The sequence below is a fragment of the Gambusia affinis genome, linkage group LG05, assembly GCF_019740435.1.
Source record: "Gambusia affinis linkage group LG05, SWU_Gaff_1.0, whole genome shotgun sequence".
NCBI classification, from domain to species: domain Eukaryota; kingdom Metazoa; phylum Chordata; class Actinopteri; order Cyprinodontiformes; family Poeciliidae; genus Gambusia; species Gambusia affinis.
Genome location: NC_057872.1, coordinates 30,292,465 through 30,313,039, shown reverse-complemented (window position 1 = coordinate 30,313,039; position 20,575 = coordinate 30,292,465). Strand labels below are relative to the sequence as shown.

Here is a 20,575-nt window from a genome sequence, read left to right as displayed (position 1 = left end):
AATTACAGTATGTTTTAAGTTACATCTCAGTGTATACTTTAGGCTAATAAAGTATGCCTTTTATGTATGCCTTATGTCTTAATATTTTAATGTTTTGGTTAAAATGGCAAAGAATAAAAATAACAGTGGAACTTGGTGTCATGTTGTTTAATAAAGTAAATAATGTGTTCATGCTAAAATATCAAACATTGACACTGTATCCATCCATCCATCCATTTTCTGGTCTTCCTTGACCCTAATGGGGTCAGGAGGGTTGCGGGGGTCACCCTGGACAGGTCGCCAGTCTGTCGCAGGGCAACACAGAGACAGACAGGACACACAACCATTCACACACACACACACACAAACACACACACTCACACCTAGGGAGAATTTAGAGACCAATTAACCTGACAGTCATATTTTTGGACTGTGGGAGGAAGCCGGAGAACCCGGAGAGAACCCACCATGCACAGGGAGAACATGCAAACTCCATGCAGAAAGACCCCGGGCCGGGAATCGAACCCAGGACCTTCTTGCTGCAAGGCAACAGCTCTACCAACTGCGCCACTGTGCAGCCCGGTAGGCTTATACATTTCTCTTTTAATCAGATTGAATAGTTTGTTTTTATTTTTCATATTGTTTTTATCTGGTAGGTCTGCACCAGATCTGCTACATCAAGTTTGACTTTAGAGTGCTGGTTTATAAGATGCAGGTATGCAGTGTTTTAGATTGATTTGATTAAAGTGATTTAATAAGCATTTAGTAACTTTTATATTTTTGTTTTTTACAGTTTTTATCACTGCTTCCTGCTGTCATTTTAGAGTTTGACTTTCTTTTTTGTTAGTCCGCCCAGTTTTGGATTGTTTGTCTCCCCCTAGTGTTTGTAAGACTGGGCTAACAACTTTTCATTTATTTTGTTTTTGTCCTGTTTTTGGATCACTTCCCCGATTATTTATATCCCATGTCACTGTTAATCTTAAATAGTTAAGACCCAATCCTGTTTGGTGTGATCTTGAGTTTGGATTGCATGTGATCATTTTGCAGTGAATCAAGTGCATCTTAAGTTTGCAGTGAACATTGTAGTGTTTTATGTGGATTTGTTTGCCTGAAATTTGGGTCGAACATTATTGGATAGACAATGAATGGGTAAAGTTAATAAGGAATCCTCTTATGTGTGTAACAATAAATATTGTTAATAATTAACTTCATGCTGGTTGCACTTTGAAACTGCACTGTTGCTGAAATGTGCTACACAAATAAACTTGATTGAAAAGGAGCCAGCAAGAAGAAAAAATCTGACATCAGGGAAAACCTGAGATGATCGATAACAAGATTCTTAAATAAAAATATTTAAACATTTCACCTCCAAAATTCTCACCTTCTGGAAATTTCCACTATTTCTTTGTTCTGCAAAAATATATCAGTCTCTAACAGCAGAAACAGACTTAAAGCTGTTGGAAAAGTAAAATCCTGGCTGATGAGTAAAAATATAAGGGATCAGATCAGAGAGCCAATAGAAATCCAAGAAAAAGTGAATTTTTGAAGAATTTTAGATTTTCAGGAGGCAAATCAAAACTAAAAGGAAACTGTCTGCCCCAACAAGCTGCACTCTGAATTCACTAAAACAAATGTCTGTTGTTAAATCAGTCAGTGACAGAAGAAAACAGCCACTGACAGTCAACATATACCAGGATTGGCTACAAATCATTTTAATAACTAAAAAAGATTAGTTAAATAGGATTTAATTTACTCTCCTGTTACTAAACGTGAGTTTGACAAAAACTTTGTGACAATATTGCATTTACTAATTGTTTTTAAATATGTCTGTCTGAGTAACAAGGCTGTCACTTGTCACTCAGTGGCAGCTTTGTCAGTGATATTCAGATGAGCAAACAGGAAACAGAGGAAGTTTAAGAACCTTAAAAATTGCTTCAACAATCCAACAGATGAGATTGTTTTTATTTATGAGATTTACCAAAAACTGAAGAAACGGTTGAGTATTCCTCATTGAAACTTTAGAACGGTGTTAATCAGGAAAGCCAATTAACCTTCTCAGTCTCACAGATGAATCTGTTGTGCATCTCTTCAGCTGCTGCTACCCAGCTCTCTTCAAGTTTTTTTCCTGGCAAATGCATTGCTCCTCCCAAAATATAGGTATGTTCCTTTGTAAAGAAGCTTTAAGACAGAAACATGAACCATCAGAACATTTATTAAATAAAAATTGTACAGCAGTTTATTGACATCAAACTGATAACTGTCAGCATCTAAATGTGTTGTTGTCTCTATATGAATAAAGACACTTTAAAAGAAGTCAGACTCAAAGTAAATAAAAGGTGTTTTACAAACTTGGAAGATTGTATTTTAAAGATATAATGTTTTAAAAAAGATCAAATTTTTTTGATTTTTTTTGGCTATAGTAATCTTTATTTGGCTTTCAGTGGAGAAGAAACCGGGTTGTGAGAAAGATGGAAGACATGCAGCAAAGGTCAACAGGTCGGGACTCAACCTGTGATAACTGATTAGACTGAGGAGTCGAACGTTTCACTCCAGCGCCACCGCCGCACCCTAAATGTTCTTGTTTCTACAGTTGAATCTAATTATTCAACTGCAACAGCAACTTAGGATTTTAATAAAACTGAAATTTTCTCAGATGTTTTCAGAAAATAAATGACACTTCAAGGAGTTAAACATTTAAATAAACCAATGAAACAAAAATATTTTATCCAAATCCAACATAAAGAAGTACTTCCAAAGATGAAGTCTAAGAATTATTCATCCCTCTGAACAGAATGCTTCATGAGAGCACGTGTTTGCAAATCAGGGGTTTTTCTTGATCACCCCTGATTTAACCAATGAAGGCCTTCACCAATCCGGAGTGAGGAAGAACTTTGTGTTTCATTGCATGTTACAATAATGGCCTAGTCAAAGGACTTGCCATTAACAGAAGCAAAAAGGTAGCAAATGCCCTGAATGTTCATAGATTTACAGCTGGAAGAATAAACCCAACTTTAAAGTTAAAGGGACAATGGCTACTGCAATGGCTTTTCCCAATCTGCTGATTGGGAAAAGCAGTAGCAGAGAGCAGCCGCACTAGATTGTGACTGACAGCGCTAAGACCCGCCCCCAGGCTCTGATTGGTTGCTTCTAGTTAGCACTCAGAGCATTGGGAGAAGGCAGAGGAGCCCAATGTTTTCACATCTTATTAGTCTGATTCCATACTGTTAGGACATGATAGCAGTTTCAACAAATATGAAAAATTATTTTTATAAAAGTTTAGAAGTCATGTATAAGTCATGCAGCTTTAAAAATGCATATTTTTAGATAATAGTTCTTACTTAGTGGTGAGCGGTTGTCCATTAACCCAGCGCCATCTGCCTCCTTTAAGTTGTAACCCTATCCAGTATCCATGCCAAGGTTGGTAATATGAGGCTAGAAGGTCGATAAATTCCTGTGAACAGATTTTATTTCAGACTGTCATAAATCTTTTTTCCTTCAAGCTGTTAATCCATCAAGTTTACTTGAACAACACATTTTAGCAACAATGCAGTTCAAAGTGTTATATCATAAAAACACAAAAATACAAAGTCATAGAACACAGTTAACTGAAGCGTTACATTTTGTCAAGTGCCATCGTTACTAAATGGTAATCAATCTTGGTTCGCTACAGGCAGCCTGAATCGGTCCAACCACTGCTGGTCAGAACCAGATAACCGGATATAAAGAAACGATACCAGATTGTCACCGCAATGCAGCTCAAAGCTCCGGTACCACCACCCGGTACCACCACCCGGTACCACCACCCGGTACCACCACCCGGTACCACCACCCGGTACCACCACCCGGTACCACCACCCCGTACCACCCGGTACCACCACCCCACCCGGTACCACCACCCGGTACCACCACCCCGTACCACCCTGTACCACCACCCGGTACCACCCCCCGGTACCACCCCCCGGTACCACCACCCGGTACCACCACCCGGTACCACCTGCTGACTGTTTGCTCTGCTTTACGTTTCTACCAGGCAGGTTAAAGCCGCTGTTGACGGGATCTGGGCTGGAGGTTTGCGGCTGTCAATAAAAGTTACTGCAGAACCTCAAAGATTCGGCCCGTTGGGTTTGGAGCTCACAAAACATCCCATAAACATCAACAAGAATACTGTAGCAATAATTAGAACTGCAGCATAAAGCCAAACATGCTACAATTAAACAAATCAAAATGTCCTAAAAGCATCGGTGGACTGACATAGAGGCCACTGGGGGATTCCAGGTAGATTCCAGGTAGATTCCAGGTAGATTCCAGGTAGATTCCAGGTAGATTCCAGCTCAGAGATGCAGCGGCTCTTCATGCAGGGCTGGCCCAAGGTAATATGGGGCCCTGGGCAGAGTCATAATTTAGGCCTCTGCCCCTCCTACTAAGAACCTCAGCATGAACTTTTGACAAAAAAGTTACAGATTACTGACTTTTTTCCCTTTTAGTAAAGTTAATACCGAAGTAATTACTTCACACTTATATAATTACAATAATAAACCTTTACTGTCTAAAAGAAAACTTGACAGTTGGTTTGTCGTAAAAAGAAAATGTAATACTGTTGCTCATCTTTTTGTGTTGTGTAACAAAAAATACATGATAAAAATTGAATTGATAAATAACTGATTGTTTCATCATGCAAAATAGATTTTGGATTTCAAATTTATGTAAGCTGCTTTATTTTGGGGCTTTTTTGACCTGTAGGCGGGTCAGAAAATTAAGACTGTACAAGTATTAAAAGTGTTGAAATCAAATCTGACAGAGTTAATTTGAGCTTGATGGATTTGCTGTGTTTGAATCGTTCTGGGTCTGCCGATTTTAGTCATTTACATTTTTGTTTCTTTAATCTGGACTCATCCAGGGTATTTTTATTTTGTAATTTTTATGTTAAATGCACCTATTTTCAGCAGTGTGCAAAAGACTGTTAATTATTTGTTTTCAGTCCTCTAGTTTTCCTTCATCAAGGTGTTTTATATGTGGTATTTATTTTCCGTCACTAAGTAGCTGCTCTCGGCTATCAACACAGCAGGGTTTCCCCCAGTGAATTATAACCTGGTGGTCAGCCAGGCTTTGCTTGCCCACCCACCAGGTTAAGCGTTGCTTGGTTTTGTTTTAATTAAAAAAGCAGCTGGGTCTGTGAAGTTTACCTTGGTGTGGAAAGCGTGCGCCTCCTTCCACAGGCTGACCTATATTGATATGAGTGTCAGCCCTCGGCGAGGACTCATGCTTCTTTGCAGAATTTTCCATTAAGGTAATAATTGATATTCATTTTAGTTAGATTTTCTTAATTTCTTTTTAAGACTCTATAGTTGCAGGTTTAAATAGCATTTCACTGACAATGTCTTCCTGTAACATTCAATCACCCAGTAATATTTTTACATTTCCGGTCAACTTAACATCTATTAATAGAAAACACGGTGGGTCATTGGTGGACCGCCTCGTGTCCCAGACACCCGGCTTAGCAACCCTTGAACACGGACATCGTTTATTACATCTTCTCAACTGTGTGCATCCATTCAAAGTAAGTAATGCTGTTGGAGATTTAGCTCTGTCTTTTAAATGCCAAACAGCTGTTTTGCACTTTATATTGTAGAAAATTATGGTCATTTTGTTGCATGTTAGAGCCATAAATAAGAAATATTTCGATTATTTGTAAAATGCTTTGTCTTTTAATTTAGTCATTTTTAGTAAAGAATGTTAATATTTGATCAGAACTTAGGTTTATTTTCAAAGTTTACTTCCTGTTGAACCTCATATTTCATTAGAAAAACACACAGACGGAAGAAGAATTGCATAATCACGGAGCAATACAGTTTTTGACCGTGTATGCCGTGTATTTTTTGGAACGAAAGAAAAGGAATTGTATAACTGATTTTGTATGGTCATTTTTTATTTACATTTTTTTTTAAAAATCATTTTGTTAAATTTATGGTTTTGCACGAGTTCTTTACTTTTTTCCTAGAGTGTCCACAGAATGACACTCTGAGGTATCGGGTCTGTTTTCATAACAGTGTAGTTTATGCATACTGTGAAGAGTTAACAGCTAGTCGTTTAGCATTACATAATTAGGCTCGGTTTAATGTGATTTGATGCAGCTGTTTGTGGTTCTCATTTTCCAATTGAAATGCCTTATTTTGTTTTTATATTTTATCGTGTGACACATTATTAGCAGGATTGGTAATTATTTATGTGCCATAAGGATTTACATTTTCATAGTTAAGTATTAAACAGCTTTTAGCGTTGTTACAGACTTCAAGCACATGTTAATTTTTGGTTGTCTTTGTGAAAGGAGTATTTTCAGACTAGTACTTATAATTTGTATTTGTTTATTTATCTTTATAGAAACCACACACACACATTCATCCACTAACTGACCATCTTCAGTTTTCATTACAAGCTGTTAGCGTTTCTGTGTTGATTCTTGCTTGGTGATTTTTATGTATTTATTTTTATCTTGCTTATTAAAGGTCTAGTGTTGACCACAGAAAGAGGCAGTGGTAGTAATTTCAGTAGTGAAAAATATCTTTGTGCAACTGATGATTACAATAAAATATTTACAGTTATTCTGATTTTGTATGCAAATGTAAAAAAAAATAACAGCCATTAATGGTCCATTTGAAAAGAGTACCCCAGAAACATTTTACATACTACATAGCTTAAAACAACTGCAGATTTAAAAATATTGTGATATATTTATTGTGTATCGTAACGTATATACTGGGATATTAGATTTTCCTCATATCGCCAAGCCCTAGCACAATGAAATCAATGATATCTGAAACTTTGGAATGGAAGTTATTTACCAACACATCTTCATAGTTACAGCACAAATAAAGTGAAGACGTATAACTGATTAAACGTTTCTGCTGTCTGTGAAAGAACATTTTGTGATAGTGGCTGTTTTACTAAGTGAGTCGATGGAGAAAGAATTTTAGAACATAACAGCAAAATGATCAGACAGGATGACATCAGTTACAGAGACACTGGAAATATTCACACCCTTACTGATAATCACGTCCAGTGTGTCCTAGATTGTTCAACATGCTGAATTAGACCAAAATGATCAAGAATATCACAGGTTGTTGCCTCTGTCTTTGGGCTTGTCAACATGGATGTTAAAATCTCCCACAATTATTAAACAGTCATAATTGGTGCATGTAAGAGATAAAAGCTCATTAAAGTCAATAATATCATATTGCATATATGTTGAGGTTTTGTATAGTGAGAGTCAGACCTTGTTTATGGTCTTTCACCTCAATTCCCAGATATTCAAAAGTTAAATTACCTAAAAAGTTGTTTTTTCTTTTAATTGAAGAAATTCTTAAGGATTAGGGCAACACTTCCTCCTTTTTTGTTTTCTATTCTCACTTAAAAAAATTTCATTAGGAGGTGTTGATTCAATTTACATGGGCAATTCAGAATGGACCTTACTAAGCTCCGCCCACAACCGACCCACGTGACCACAAGTCTCACAAACAAAGCCTGGCAGCGCGTTGTTTCTATGGAAACATGACCGGATTAGTGCATCATTTCTACCGGATTTTCACAATATATCAGCTACTAGAATGAACGGAGGAACTAACAAGTTCATGTCATCATCTGGGAGGAGGTTACTGGTTTCTCAGTCACAAGATGCTTGCAAACCTGAGGCCAGCAGGTGTCAGGCAGTTATGGTAGATCTGAACTTTGACCTCAATATGAGAAGCTACAGACTAATAGGAGGAACCAAAGAGCTCTGTAAAGGTAAAGGCAAATCTTCTGAAGTTGGGATATCATTTATTTAATTTCACATAATTATTGCGGTAGAAGCCACTTGTTTCTTAAAATTTGATGAAATCTATTTGTTCTACTTGATGTTTGTCGTCAATGATGTAAACTCAAAAGAACGAGGTAATTAGTCCAACGTTTAGGAACTACAGCGGCTGTAATGAGCCACAGCAAAGGTAAACAAAGGTAAAATAACCCGAACAGGTGATCAACTCAAAACCACTCCTAACTTTTTAATCTCTCTCTCTTAAGCACACCTGTTACCGTGGCAACCGCCTGCATCCCGCAAGGCGAGCAAAGATTACGTTAAAAACAAAACATTCCGTCCGTTACGATACCAAGTTTATTTCTGGATTATTAATCGTTGGTTCCCTGAACCCAGCGATGGTTGACTGACCAGCTGTACTTGGTGCTAGAGAGGCTAACAGGAGGAACAGTTTAGTCCAAAGCATTTTCTGCTAAAATAAAATCTTCAGTGTGTGTCAGATACACGTTGCATATTGATCTGTTTAGCTAACGTGAGACTGTAGCAGACAGGCTACAAGGTGTAGAAGTTGTATCATTGCTGCTATTTTGCTGTACTTAGCTAACAGGAAGCCTGTTTGTGAGACGGCCAATCACGTGATCACATAGAATGGGCATCAGCCAATGAAAAGCGGCCCCTCTGGTAAGGTCCATTGTCAAGCCATTAATCTTCCAGAAACTTTCAGATTTGCTTTAAACTTCAAGAGTAGAGGTGGCATTTTGTTTTACCTGCTCTTCCAGATCATTAATTATCACCAAGTCTGCAGCATTATCCTGGCAGTACCGTCGACTATCGTACCAGTTAAACCCAAATAAACTCATTTCATAAAACAAGTAGCAGTGCTCTCTGAAGTAAAGCCATCCCATCTGGCAATCCCGACATTTTGGTCTCACTAGACAAGGAGAAAGAGCAGAATGAAGTGAAACTTTGGTTAAATAATCTCAAAAGGAAAAATAAATTCTAAAAGAAATCCATGCAGACTTATTTAATATTTGAATCATCAAAATTATTCAAGCAAAGCTTTTAAAGGTAGAGTGCAGATCAATATTGGAAGGTGATTAAATTACGATATCATTCTAGTCAGAAGTAGTGTACCACAGTGTTCACTAAAAAAACAACAAACCAAAACTTGGCTGTTAACTTGTTGCTAATGACTCAATTTTACTGGCTCACTTTGTTGTCAGAAAAGTGACCTTCAGCACTCTACCTGTGATAATAATGGTCAGCTACGTCATGAAAAACTGATAACTGAATAGTTCAAAAATAAAATGAATAATCAAGAGTTTCAAAGGTAATATAGAAATATAATTACTATATAGAGGACAGAAATCTTCAACTGGAAAACTGTTATGCTTTAGGATGAAAGTGTAGAGATGTTTTAGGATATCAATCTCCCTGCATCGATTCAATGCCTCATGTTTCGCTAAGACCAGATTCTCTTTCTCTTTATCCCTCTCTATTTTGTCTCTGTCCAGCTTCGCTCTTTTTTCCTTCATCTCCTCTCTTTTCCTCTCCAGCTCCCGTTCCACTTTGATCAGGGCCGCTTTCTCTTTGTCCCTCTCTTCGCTCTCTTTGGCCAGCTCCTCCTTTTTTTTGTTGAGCTCTTCTTTCTCTTTAGTCAGCTCATCTTTCGTTTTTCTGAGCTCCTTTTCCCTTTCCCTCAGCTCCTCTTTCTCTTTCCTCAGCTCAGCTTCCCTTTTGTTCAGCTCCTCTTCCTCTTTCCTCAGCTCAGCTTCCATTCTCCTCAGCTTCTCTGCCATTGTTTTCAACTTTTCTCTTGCTTCTCTCAGCTCCTCTTCCTCTTTGTTCATCAGCTCTACCTGCTTGTCCAGCTCTGCTGTCTGTGTTCTCAGCTCATCTGTCGCTTTGTTCAGCTCATTTGTCTCTTCGCTCAGCTCCTGTTTCTCTCTTCTGAGTTGATCTTGTTGATTGATAAGCTCGTCTATTTCTTTGTTCAACTCATCTTTTAGTTTTCTCAGTTCATTTTCCTTTTTTCTCAGCTCCTCTATCATATTTCTCATCTCCTTTGATGTATACAACTCCTCTCGCTCTCTTTCCAAGGCCTCTATTTCTTTTCTCAGCTCCTCTTGCTGTTTTTTCAACTCCAATTGCTCTTTTCTCAGCTCCTCTTTGTCCTTCTCCAACTTCTCCATTTCTTCATTAAATTTCTGTTTCTCTTTGATCAGCTCCTGTTTCTCTTTGTTTAGCTTCTCTGTCTTCTGCCTCACCTCCTCTTTCTCCAGTGTCAGTTGCTCTCGGTCTTTGTTATACTTCATTATCTTTTGATTCAGCTCCTCTTTCTCTCGGTTCAGCTCCTCTCTGTCTCGCCTCAGCTCCTCTTTCTCTCGGTTCAGCTCCTCTCTATCTCGCCTCCGCTCCTCTTTCTCTCGGTTCAGTTCATCTCTCTCTCGTCTCAGCTCCTCTTTGTCTTTTCTCATCACATCTATGTCTTTTTTCAGTCTCTCTTTCTCTCGTTCCATTTCCTCTAACTCTTTTTCCAGCTGCTTTAAATCTTTGATCAGTTCCTCGTTTTCTTTGTCAATTTGTTCTCTCATCCAGATCGACTGTTTCTCTTCTGCCAGGATCTTGATCTGGTTATTCATGGCCATTTGTTCATCAACCAGTTGACGTTTTTCTGTTGTAAGGGTGTTGATATTTTCATGCTGCTTGGACATCATTATAGCCACTGTAAAAACACACAAATTAGTCAGAAAGTCATTCAAACTATCTTCATTAACATTTTCAGTTTCTTAGACCCTTTCAGGATTTCAGACAGTTTTCTTATGGCACATTCAAAACTGAAGATATCAGTGGAAAGAAATCAATGCCAGGACTGTAGAATCTCAAATCATCAAACCAAAGTTGTGAAAACTTATTTTCCCATGGCGAAGTGCAAAATGACTAGCTAGTCTCAACACGTTAGGCGGTTCCAACACAACGCATGCACACAGCAGCTTGGAGTCCTGCCAGTACGATAGTACTAGAGGAAGCCAAGTTATACCTGCTGAGTGAGCACTGATGTGTCATTCATGAGTGATTCGATTGATTTGAATGGCTCTTTGATTAGATTGACTATTTATTTCCAACAGGTTTTCAAAATAAGCAATCGGTAGGAGAGAGAGAAGATGTGCAAATATTACCAAGAACTAAATTATTTGTTAACCTCCTCTTTTCTGTTTGCTGAATGGTAAGACTCCAGTCTCAATTAGTGAGAGCTGGTCTTTGTTTTTTACCACTTTGTTTGCTCATAATGCTCTGCTCACACATCAGCTGGTTTTTTATTTAATTAAAAATTATTTAACCAGTAAACAAATACAATTGATAGAAATTAGTGGAACATTTTTAGACTTATTGGTGCAGATAAAGATTTTTGTTTCTGCCAAAGCAATTCAAGTTCATTTTTCTTATTGTGATTCTAAATTACAAATATCCCTAAAACGTTATTAATACACACAACTTCTTTGACTGTGTCTGACATCATTGGAAAGCTTAGAATCCACACTTTCAGACTATAAATAAGTCAAAACAGGTAGACGGGTTCATTGTTTTGTTGTGGCCAGTCACATTTACAAAACAACACCACTCTTCTCATTAGAATGAACAGAGAAAATAACAATAAGTCTGTTATTGTTAAGACACTAATATTTTCGTGAAGCCATCATAAAGACATCACTAATATTTTCACTTCAGGTTGTGTTATTGTGGGACATTTTCAAGTTTGCTGGTCCATGAGTGTTTGTTAAATGTGTAAAGTGGTCCTCAGCCTGAAAGTTTGCACTAAATCGTCTCTAAACCTGTAAAAACTCCACATAAAGGAAGCTACTTAAAATTAATTCTGTTGAAATTAAACTTACTGTAAGCGACTTTTGCAGCCAGCACGACAGTTAACATCCCCAAACACACCAACAACAGAAAAGGGTGCTGGACTGTTGCTGATAAAACTCTTCGAGCTGAAAGAAAAAATGGAATCAATATCATTATTGATCAATCAATTAAGTTCATTTGTACAGCACATTTTAGCAACAATGAAGTCTTCTACACCAGCTTATACATCTCTCTCAAGCCTGCTTTAGGGTAATACTCAAAGGGTTAGAGGTTTTCCGGACCCGTTAAGCCAGGGGTGTCAAAGTCAAATGGACGGAGGGCCAAATAAAAAATTTAGCTACAAGCCGAGGGCCGGACTGATCGAATGTTCAGTTAAATTTTTTTAAATGACGCATATAGTCTAGTGAACCTAATTGAACCTACTGAAAACCTAACAAATATATTCCAATATGATCAGATAAATAAAGCAATATTTTCTTATGGCTCTGTCAGTAATCTTTAATTTTCAACAGACACAACTGAAATATTTTTAAAATATAATTGGATCGAAATACAATAAAATAAAGTGCAAAAATCTATTAATCAAAAATAACACTTTCATCAAGAAGTACCATGCAGTGAAAACAAATATTAAACTCAGTGTCCACCTTCCTTTTTGCCATTTTAAATGGGTATCTGAAAGTTAATTTTACAGTTATGCTGACGACTGCTGTGCTTATATAACCCTTCTAGACCGGACGTGTCGCCGGCGACACATCTAAATTTGCAGTACCGTATTTCCGCCACACGTAGCGCTAAGTGGAAAAATTCCAACGGTTTCTGAAAGGGGAGACGTTGCACTTTCCAGCAAGTATCGGGTTAATACGGTAACTTCGCAGCTGCAGCTGCAGAGAGTGTAATTAATCCGGGGGGCACTCGTTTAACAGACGGTATATTTCGGCAATAACTTGGTAGATATTGAAATTTCTGGTTGTTATGGATACATGGGTAAGTACATCGTCTCACAGAACATTTAAAGAACTACTTACAGTTCAAATAAGGAAGATTTTTTTTTTCAGACGGGGTGCCGGCTTGCTGCGGTCTGCGGGCCGGTTCTAATAATAAATCAAGATCATCCCAGGGGCCGTAAAAAATCTTCTCGCGGGCCGGATGTGGCCTTTAGGTGATAGAAAGGCGACTTTGTAACTGCCTTTATGTGGCTCTGAATGTTCAGCGCTAAGTCTATCACTTAGGGTTGGACAATATTGCCAAAAGATTATATTGCAATATATTTTTTAAATACCTTGATAATTTTTGTATTTTTTTGTCACTACATAAAAAGAATCACATATAAATATGTCCAAAATACACCTTATGTTTAATGCATCAAAGAAAACTAGGTTACAGCAAACTTGGTGTGAAAACATACAGTCCCCAAGGCCAACTCTGACCCATGCATACTTAGTTTTTCTGCTGGTTCTCTTCCTTTTTACTCTACAATTCATAAAAATTCGAAGATGTGTTTAATAACAACATCAGGCTAAATCGTTCTCTGAACACTGGCTGGTGGATGAAACATGTGGGTGTGTCTGAATGGTGGATTCCAATACCACTTTCCTCAAGACTAAAAGTGTTTGAAAAGTGTGGCACACGTAAAGTTAAAAGGCCTTTGATGCCATTGCTCACATTATATTGCTAGAAAAGTTATGTTAACACTGTATAGAGGCCTTAAATATGAATGGATCTCCAATTATTTTGAAAACAAAAAAGTAGAGTTGTAGAGATAAACAATGTCTGATCTGACTCACATTATATAAACTGTGCAGGACCCCAGGGGTCAGTCATTGGACCATAACATTTTATTTTATACATCAATGATGATCAGTATAATTTTCAAGTCATGACATCTTAAGACTATAAATCAACTTTTGTTGAACCTCCCAATGATAACACTACTTTTTTTCAAAAATAAACTCAAAACGCACTCTTCCAAATTACTATGCACAGCAGATTTTCAAAACATTTTACGGATTATACAGAACTGCAAATGGTCAATCTTTGAATGTGCAGCATTAAGTAGTCACATTTACTAACATTAAAAACTATTTCAAAGAAAAACATCTCAACAGACCAAGTTACATAGTTACAAGGTTTACATGTGACATGATGTTACGGCCCTGGGCCTTATGGGCTGAGTTGCAGGTGCCTGGTTGTCTGTCTTTGTGCTCCTCCCCTTTACAGATGCTGCTGATTAGTTCATTTGGAGCACAGATCATTTAAACCTGGTCGTCTTCACCTTCTGGGTCGCCTTCGCCGCCCGCTCTGCCGCTTGACGCTCGTTGTGTTTTGGTGTGTTACGGAAAAATGATTATTTTTAGTGCTAATACAGTTAATCTTACGCCATGTGAAAAAAGCTATAATGAACATTCTTATTTTGAACAAATTTCTTAATTTTGAACAGGTTTGGGTTAAGGATTTAAAACTAAACTACTCTATCGGTAAGTATTCAGAAACAGGAACCAAATGCAGATCCAAAGGGGATCTCGAGGAGGCTCCTGCTGTGTTATCAGGGCCCAGGAAGCCATAAAATTAGATTGCCTGCAGGACAGAACCCTGTATGGTTCACAGAACATCAAAGGTCTTCCAGAACCAACATCTGGCATGGTTTAAACTAAATACAACATAGAATATTGAAATCATTAACATTTAATTTCTAAGACATTTTTCTAAGTATTAATAGCAGGTTTTTAACCAAAGTGTATTATCTAAGTTTAGAACTACTAATCTAGTGAATCATGAATGTATTTGAAAATTGTACTATCCGTGATGATATCAGAATCAAATGGAAATTGTTTGAATGTTATGTTTTATAGGTTAAGAAAAGCAATTGTACCTCATTTTGTATTGTTGATTTTATGTGACGAGGCAAAGATTCAAATCTTTTGAGATGCTGAGTGCAGATGAGCAAAAACTGGGTTTTGTGAAGGTAATCTTTCCTTAAACCAAATTACTGAGTTTAACTTTGTGAAGGAGACACTCAAAAATTCACAGGTATATGTGAAGTCTTATGTTAAGGGTCTATTTGCTCAGGTGGCCCTAGAAGCTCATGGGGCCAGGATACAGATTCTTGCTCTTTTGTCCTATCGGAGACAAAAGTGGCCTTTGATCTTGGCGTGAAATTAAGGGGAGGCCTAAGTTTTTCTGAGTGTCCAGGGGAGCTCCTGGTTGGTCGAAAGAGAGGTACGCCTTTCGGAATACATTAAAAAGTTAAGACACACCTCCAGGATAAAAGTTCAAACACAGTGATAATAATTCCGATAGCTGCCACTATTTTGCCTTTTTGGCACCAGCTTTCTCCAAAGACATGTCTTTGCCTCTTTCACTATTTTTCCTTTTCTATTTCTTTTGTCTCAGGTAAAGAATGTATATCTCTGTATCTCTGCAGTTTTCTTGTTAACTTAGACGTTGCTTGCCTTGAGATTAAACTCTGTAACTCTGTGGCGTCATCACGCATCGTTGTTCCTTGCTGCCACACGCTGCTCGCCGGGAAGACCCGGGAACCAGAAAGGAAGAGTGAGCCAAACTTTTTTCCAAATTAAGCTAACTTAGAAACTTTTCCTTTAACAGGTGCCAGGCCTCAGCTCCCCTCCTTCTGCACATTTAAATTTCTTTGTTTTTGCACTTCAACACTTCCATATGCACTCATGCACCACATCCAAACATTTGCATTACACCACTGATACCGACATTCACAATACATTGTTGCTTTTGTTAATAAATATTTCTTGTTGAGCACTTTAACCACTGCATGGTCTCCCATTTTTGTTATGACCTTGAGCCAGTCGTAACACATGAAAACAATTCCTGTTCCAGCCCATGTTAAGAAACTATAACTTCCTTCAGAAGGAATAAAAATGTATGAAGTGTATCTGAATAGCATTGTTATTTTTAAATCCGCATAAAATTTTAAATATGTATAGAGTCACTTACATTTAAGAGGATGTTTGGCATTGTTGACATTGACTGTAGAAGAGTCTTCATCCCTGTAGTTCTCCATCCTTTACAGAAAAAAATAAAGATTTAGATATTATAAAATGTCCAACAGCTGCTTGAGTGATCTCAGCTGTATCTCATGGAAAGCAGGCAGGTTCTTCTTCCTCTTATTAAAAGTCATCAGCGTGTGATTCAGCAGCTCTGCCCAAAACTGTTGCGCAAACAATTTTGGAAAACAAGTCTGCTTCTGTAAGAAACCTTTCATGCCAAGAAGCCAGTTCCCACTCTGTCTCATAACATTTCTGCAATTCTCCTTGTTACGCACTTGTTCAATTGACATGATGGCACCTGTCAATCAATTTGGTGGGTTTGCCGCAATTTGTCCCGAAGTAAACAGTAAACACCCCTTTTGGGTCTACCATGTGCTGCGGTCTGGCTAGATTTGATGATTGTTAGCTAGTAAATGCGCTGTGGTCATAGAGATTTGGTGGAAAATAATCAGAAAAAAATGTTAAAAGTTTTCAGTGGGGAACATGCAAAAGGCAGCTTTAAACAGAACATTTATATATATATATATATATATATATATATATATATATATATATATATATATATGCCTGCAGCCGACCTAAGAACAGCTGAATACAGATCGATGGTATTAAAACACAGTGTTTGTATAAAGGTTTTGTCATTATTACATCATTTGTGTGAACGCACCAGTAGCAGGTTAAACAGTTGTCCAACCGGGTGTTGGACTCTTCAGTTCGCCAAACCACACACACAAAGCTCATAAACCGGTGACCTGCCAGAATCGTGACCACAGTTACTCATTTGATGATCAAACCAGATGTAAAACATTAACTTTGTCCTGCCAGCATTGAAAGAGAAATCTATGGCTCTGTTTACATGACAACAAAATGGAAGTTTTGTTGTGTTTGTACTGCATATTTACACAAAAATAGCGAATGTTTCCTTTGACAATGGCACGATTTGAGAACGGGTTCCAGAGTGGTTCTAAAACATTCTGGTGTCCGTTATCTTGTAAACAGAATAAATGGATCTTTTCTGAAAGCAGCTCATGCGTACTATGATTCAAAACATATTATCTTCCTACAATCCACAGAAGAAGAAACTACCGATAATGCCAGATACCAGAGTATTGTTTGTGCTTCTGATTCTTATGAGGCCTCATTGGGTGTATGGCACATTTCCCATACTGTGTCGACATTGTGTTGAAACTGTGTTGTTGTGTCACTTGCAGTGACATCTTCTGGATTTAAAAAGTAATTGCAGGCAAATTTATTAAAGACTGGGAACAGACTGAGGAAAGTTCGTTCACATTTTTTATTTAGAAACATCAGCTGCTGTAACAGCTTTGGGCTGAGGCGATTGTGCCATTTACAAACTATTTCATTGTAATTACGTAGAGTGATTTGCAAGAATATTAAAATACAAATAAATACAATTAGCAATCATGATAAACCTGAACTGGGTGCAGATGGTTGAGTTGAAGGTCCAGTTAAATTGCCTGCTTTCTGTAAAAACCAGAGTTCACCTAAGGAGTGTTAAGCGGTTCATCCCCCTCATACCATAAGTTGTTGACCTGCTCTGCTCATCTTCACTGTTACAGTTCGTAATTTCCGTTGTTACTTTTCACAGCAGCAGCTCTGCTATTTCAGCGTTCTCAACCAGACATTATTCTCCTCTCTATAGTGCATAATTACACATTCAGGACTCTGAGTCTGGTTCTGCTATGTCTGAGCAGACATAGCAGACCCATCACTGTTGTGGTCTGGACGGACTGCTTTGCATTTAACCCCACAGAAATAGCCTTAAATGACAAACCCTACTGGAAACAGCAATGGGCCTCACAGGTTCCTAAATAGATGGAGAATAAATCAATCTGGGAGCTGATTGTCCGCTCTGTGACCGTTATTTATACAGACCGGAAGGGCGTCCATTCAGCAGGTGGACTGAAGTTTTTCAGTGCTGCGCTGGGCACAAGGGGTAAAGCCACTAGCAACAGCCTTAATTTGGGATTAACACACAAGAAACGGATTTTACTGTTGAATATTGATATAATAGTGTAACTGTTGTCAGTCATTTCTATGGCAACGGGTCTGCGTAGCGTAGCAAACACAGGGACCGAGAAAAATGAACAGTGATTTGGAGCTGTTCGTCAACGGTTTTTCTGCGTTATTTTCCCTTGAAGCGACGAACTGCCCTAAATTAATAATACCTACATCTCATGGTTTCATTTTATAAACGGAATCGCGTAAGCGGCAGGTAAAATAGTCGTCTTTTCGCTCCCCAGCGCAGTGTATGCCAGAAATTAAAAAATAACATCCAACGCGTCTATAACGGTAGTTAGCATTTAGGCTAGCGGCAGTAAACAGTTATTTCTGATACACAGAAATATCTCAAAATTGAATCGATGTCCTGAACTTACAAGAACATTGCCTATCTGTTAGGCACTTAACCCACCTGTGAAAACAGAAATCACAGTCTTCAGTACTGGATATGCAGCGATGTTGACGTCATCATCTTCTTCTTTGACGGTTGTTGGCTGTTGGCAGGCAATGAAATTGGTTCATTACCGCCACCGTCTGGTATGAAGTGTGGAATGGACTGGAACTAATTTATTGTGTTGTCTGTATACAAATTCCCTTCTCTCAACAAAAATATTTGGAACAGATCAACAAAACATGTTTTACTCTCTCTTCTTGAAAACAAAAATCACATTTTCCTGTTGGATGTTTTCCCATTTTAAATGAACTATTTAACCCGGTATGACCAAAACGTAATCGGATATAATGGTTTCCTCGTTTCTATTTCGTCCTGTTCTCATGACACCAACTTTTCTTTGAATGCTGTAGAGCCACCTGCCAAATCTTTCATATTCCCACTGCTTTGATTTCTCCTTTACTGACTGTTACCAATATATAAATTTAACTATTTTTTGTTGCTTGTTTTGCATATTTATCTGCCAACCAATATCCTTTTATCCCTACAGATGATGGTATCCATAAAAAAAAACAAAAAAAACTAATAAACCCTTTGTCCGAATTCCATAAAGTAATAATTTAATCTCTAACAAAAGCTCTGGTCTGGCATGGAAACAGATTTTAAATGATTGAACTGCTGCAGACTTGTAGTGCTAGTTTAACAAAACTTCTCAACCCTGCACATATATGTGTATACATGTAATTTTGTATAACTATGTTGATATTTATGCTAAAATATTGATGCTCAATATTTTGTCTTCAAATAAAATTAAAAATAAACTAGAATAATTTGTAAATAAATTTATTATGGTATATTATTAGTATTTCTTTTAATAATAAAAGAAACAATGGATACTGTGCCTATGACAGGAAATATCACCCCCCTCAGTTCTGGTGTGCAATTGTGCCATTATTATTATTATTATTAATATTTTTTTAAATAAGATGTTATTAGAATTAGAACACAGACTATACTCAAAATTAAGCACACATTATACATAATACCTATACATCTCCCTCAAATATAAGAAGAATAAAAGAAATAAAGACATATGAAAAGCAACATGACAAACTATATTAAAAATCACTTACAATGTACACATCTCAAAATATCAGTGAGCCCACATATGAGAAAAAATATATTTTTCTTAAGAAACATAATTGAGCTAATGACAATAAAAAATGAGGTCCACAGAATACATGACAACCAGGGTTGTTAAACAAATGCAAGCAAAAAGTCACATATTTATATATTGCTCTGAAAGCCTTTTTTGTTGGTAGAGCCTTATATTAATTATATATACTGTATATAGAAAAAGTTAAAACTATTTGTTCATCTAGGTAAAAATTTTCCTTTGACTCAATTTGTGCATAGAGTAACACACTTTGCATGCTTTAGATAATGTCATTTAGTTAGGTTAACCACTGAATTTGGACAGTGTGTTTGCTATGATAAATATTGTCAATATTGTCTGAGATCAGTTCCTATGGACAAGGGGTGTGTACTGGCGATGCCAATTGGTCAGTTGCTGACAAATGCTCTGGAATGATTGAGAGAACCTGGTTCCTGCAGAAAAACAACATCTAACCCTGCCTGTGCAACACAGACAGGTTCATTAGGTGAGAGTTCATAAACACTTAGAATGAAGAGACGAAATGACCAGCAAATTATTGAAGTCATGATGTTATAATTTACATATAGAAATTCATTACACAATTGAGCACTCCTGCATGAAACTTTTAGAGAAGAGTCAGTTGGACCTTAGTCAAGTGTTATGCTCACAGATGAATGTGTTCAGAAACCCAGAGTATACTTCTTTCCAGCGGTCTGTGGGATTTCTTTCTGGGAGTATCAGTACATACGGTCCATAAGCATAGAACACTTCCTTCACCAAGAACCTTTTAAACAGAAACAGAAACAGAAACCTCAGAACACAAAATAAAGTCAGAGCTCTTTGACATCAAACCGATAACTGTCAGCATCTAAATGTTTTGTCACTGTTGTGGACAGGCGGAGCGTGGGATCACGTGGGGTTATTAGAGTTTATAGATCACCTGTTGTGCACCTGGGGACTGGAGTGAGTGGGTGATGGGGGAGGTTTTACTTTTTGCTGACCGCCGTTGCCGCCGCGGCTGTAACGTCATATGTTGTCCTTGATCACTGTTAAACTGTCGGATCCGGTTTCTTATGCCTTTTGGACACCTTTCTGTCTTGGATGTCGATAAAATAAACCATCTTAAACTGCATTCTGGATTTGAGTTTTGATCAGCTGGCGCGTCAACAAAGATTCCCCTATTCAGCCGCTCAGAGACTTAATTTGACAGTCGCTAATAGTCACTATATGATTAAAGACGGATTTAAAGAAAAGCCAAACTAGTATTAAATGAAAGGACTTGTATGTACTTGCAAGATTGAATTTTAAAGATTTAAATTGCCTTGTTTTCACAATTGGATCCAAGACTGTTC

The 20,575-nt window shown here is 37.6% G+C and overlaps 1 protein-coding gene across 3 annotated transcripts; it reads right to left on the bottom strand.

Annotated features, from left to right (window-relative positions):
- Nucleotides 1–1,923: 1,923 nt before the first annotated feature.
- Nucleotides 1,924–18,218, bottom strand: LOC122831850 (golgin subfamily A member 6-like protein 6). 3 transcript variants are annotated; one of them, XM_044118357.1, is made up of 8 exons: nucleotides 18,089–18,210; nucleotides 16,322–16,406; nucleotides 15,602–15,669; nucleotides 11,662–11,757; nucleotides 9,120–10,493; nucleotides 8,536–8,699; nucleotides 3,318–3,430; nucleotides 1,924–2,157 (listed from the first exon to the last, which is right to left on the bottom strand). In XM_044118357.1, the coding sequence occupies exons 2-8, from the start codon at nucleotides 16,393–16,395 to the stop codon at nucleotides 2,013–2,015; spliced, it is 2,034 nt and encodes a 677-aa protein (XP_043974292.1). In that variant the 5' UTR covers nucleotides 16,396–16,406; nucleotides 18,089–18,210; the 3' UTR covers nucleotides 1,924–2,012. The 3 variants fall into 3 exon arrangements, with proteins under 3 accessions (XP_043974292.1, XP_043974293.1, XP_043974294.1); XM_044118358.1 differs by lacking the exon at nucleotides 16,322–16,406 and having other exon boundaries at nucleotides 18,089–18,218; XM_044118359.1 differs by lacking the exon at nucleotides 11,662–11,757 and having other exon boundaries at nucleotides 18,089–18,212.
- Between the last annotated feature and the right edge of the window lie 2,357 nt (nucleotides 18,219–20,575).

What these genes read in the sequence shown, in the direction of transcription:
- LOC122831850 (XM_044118357.1), bottom strand. Translation starts at nt 16,395, where the DNA reads ATGAGCTTTGTGTGTGTGGTTTGGCGAACTGAAGAGTCCAACACCCGG. An exon ending in AGATTTCTGTCCTCTATATA is followed by an intron (nt 8,700 to 9,119) that starts GTAATTATATTT and finishes CTCCTTGTCTAG; the next exon opens with TGAGACCAAAATGTCGGGAT. An exon ending in TTAATGATCTGGAAGAGCAG is followed by an intron (nt 3,431 to 8,535) that starts GTAAAACAAAAT and finishes ATCTGTTCACAG; the next exon opens with GAATTTATCGACCTTCTAGC.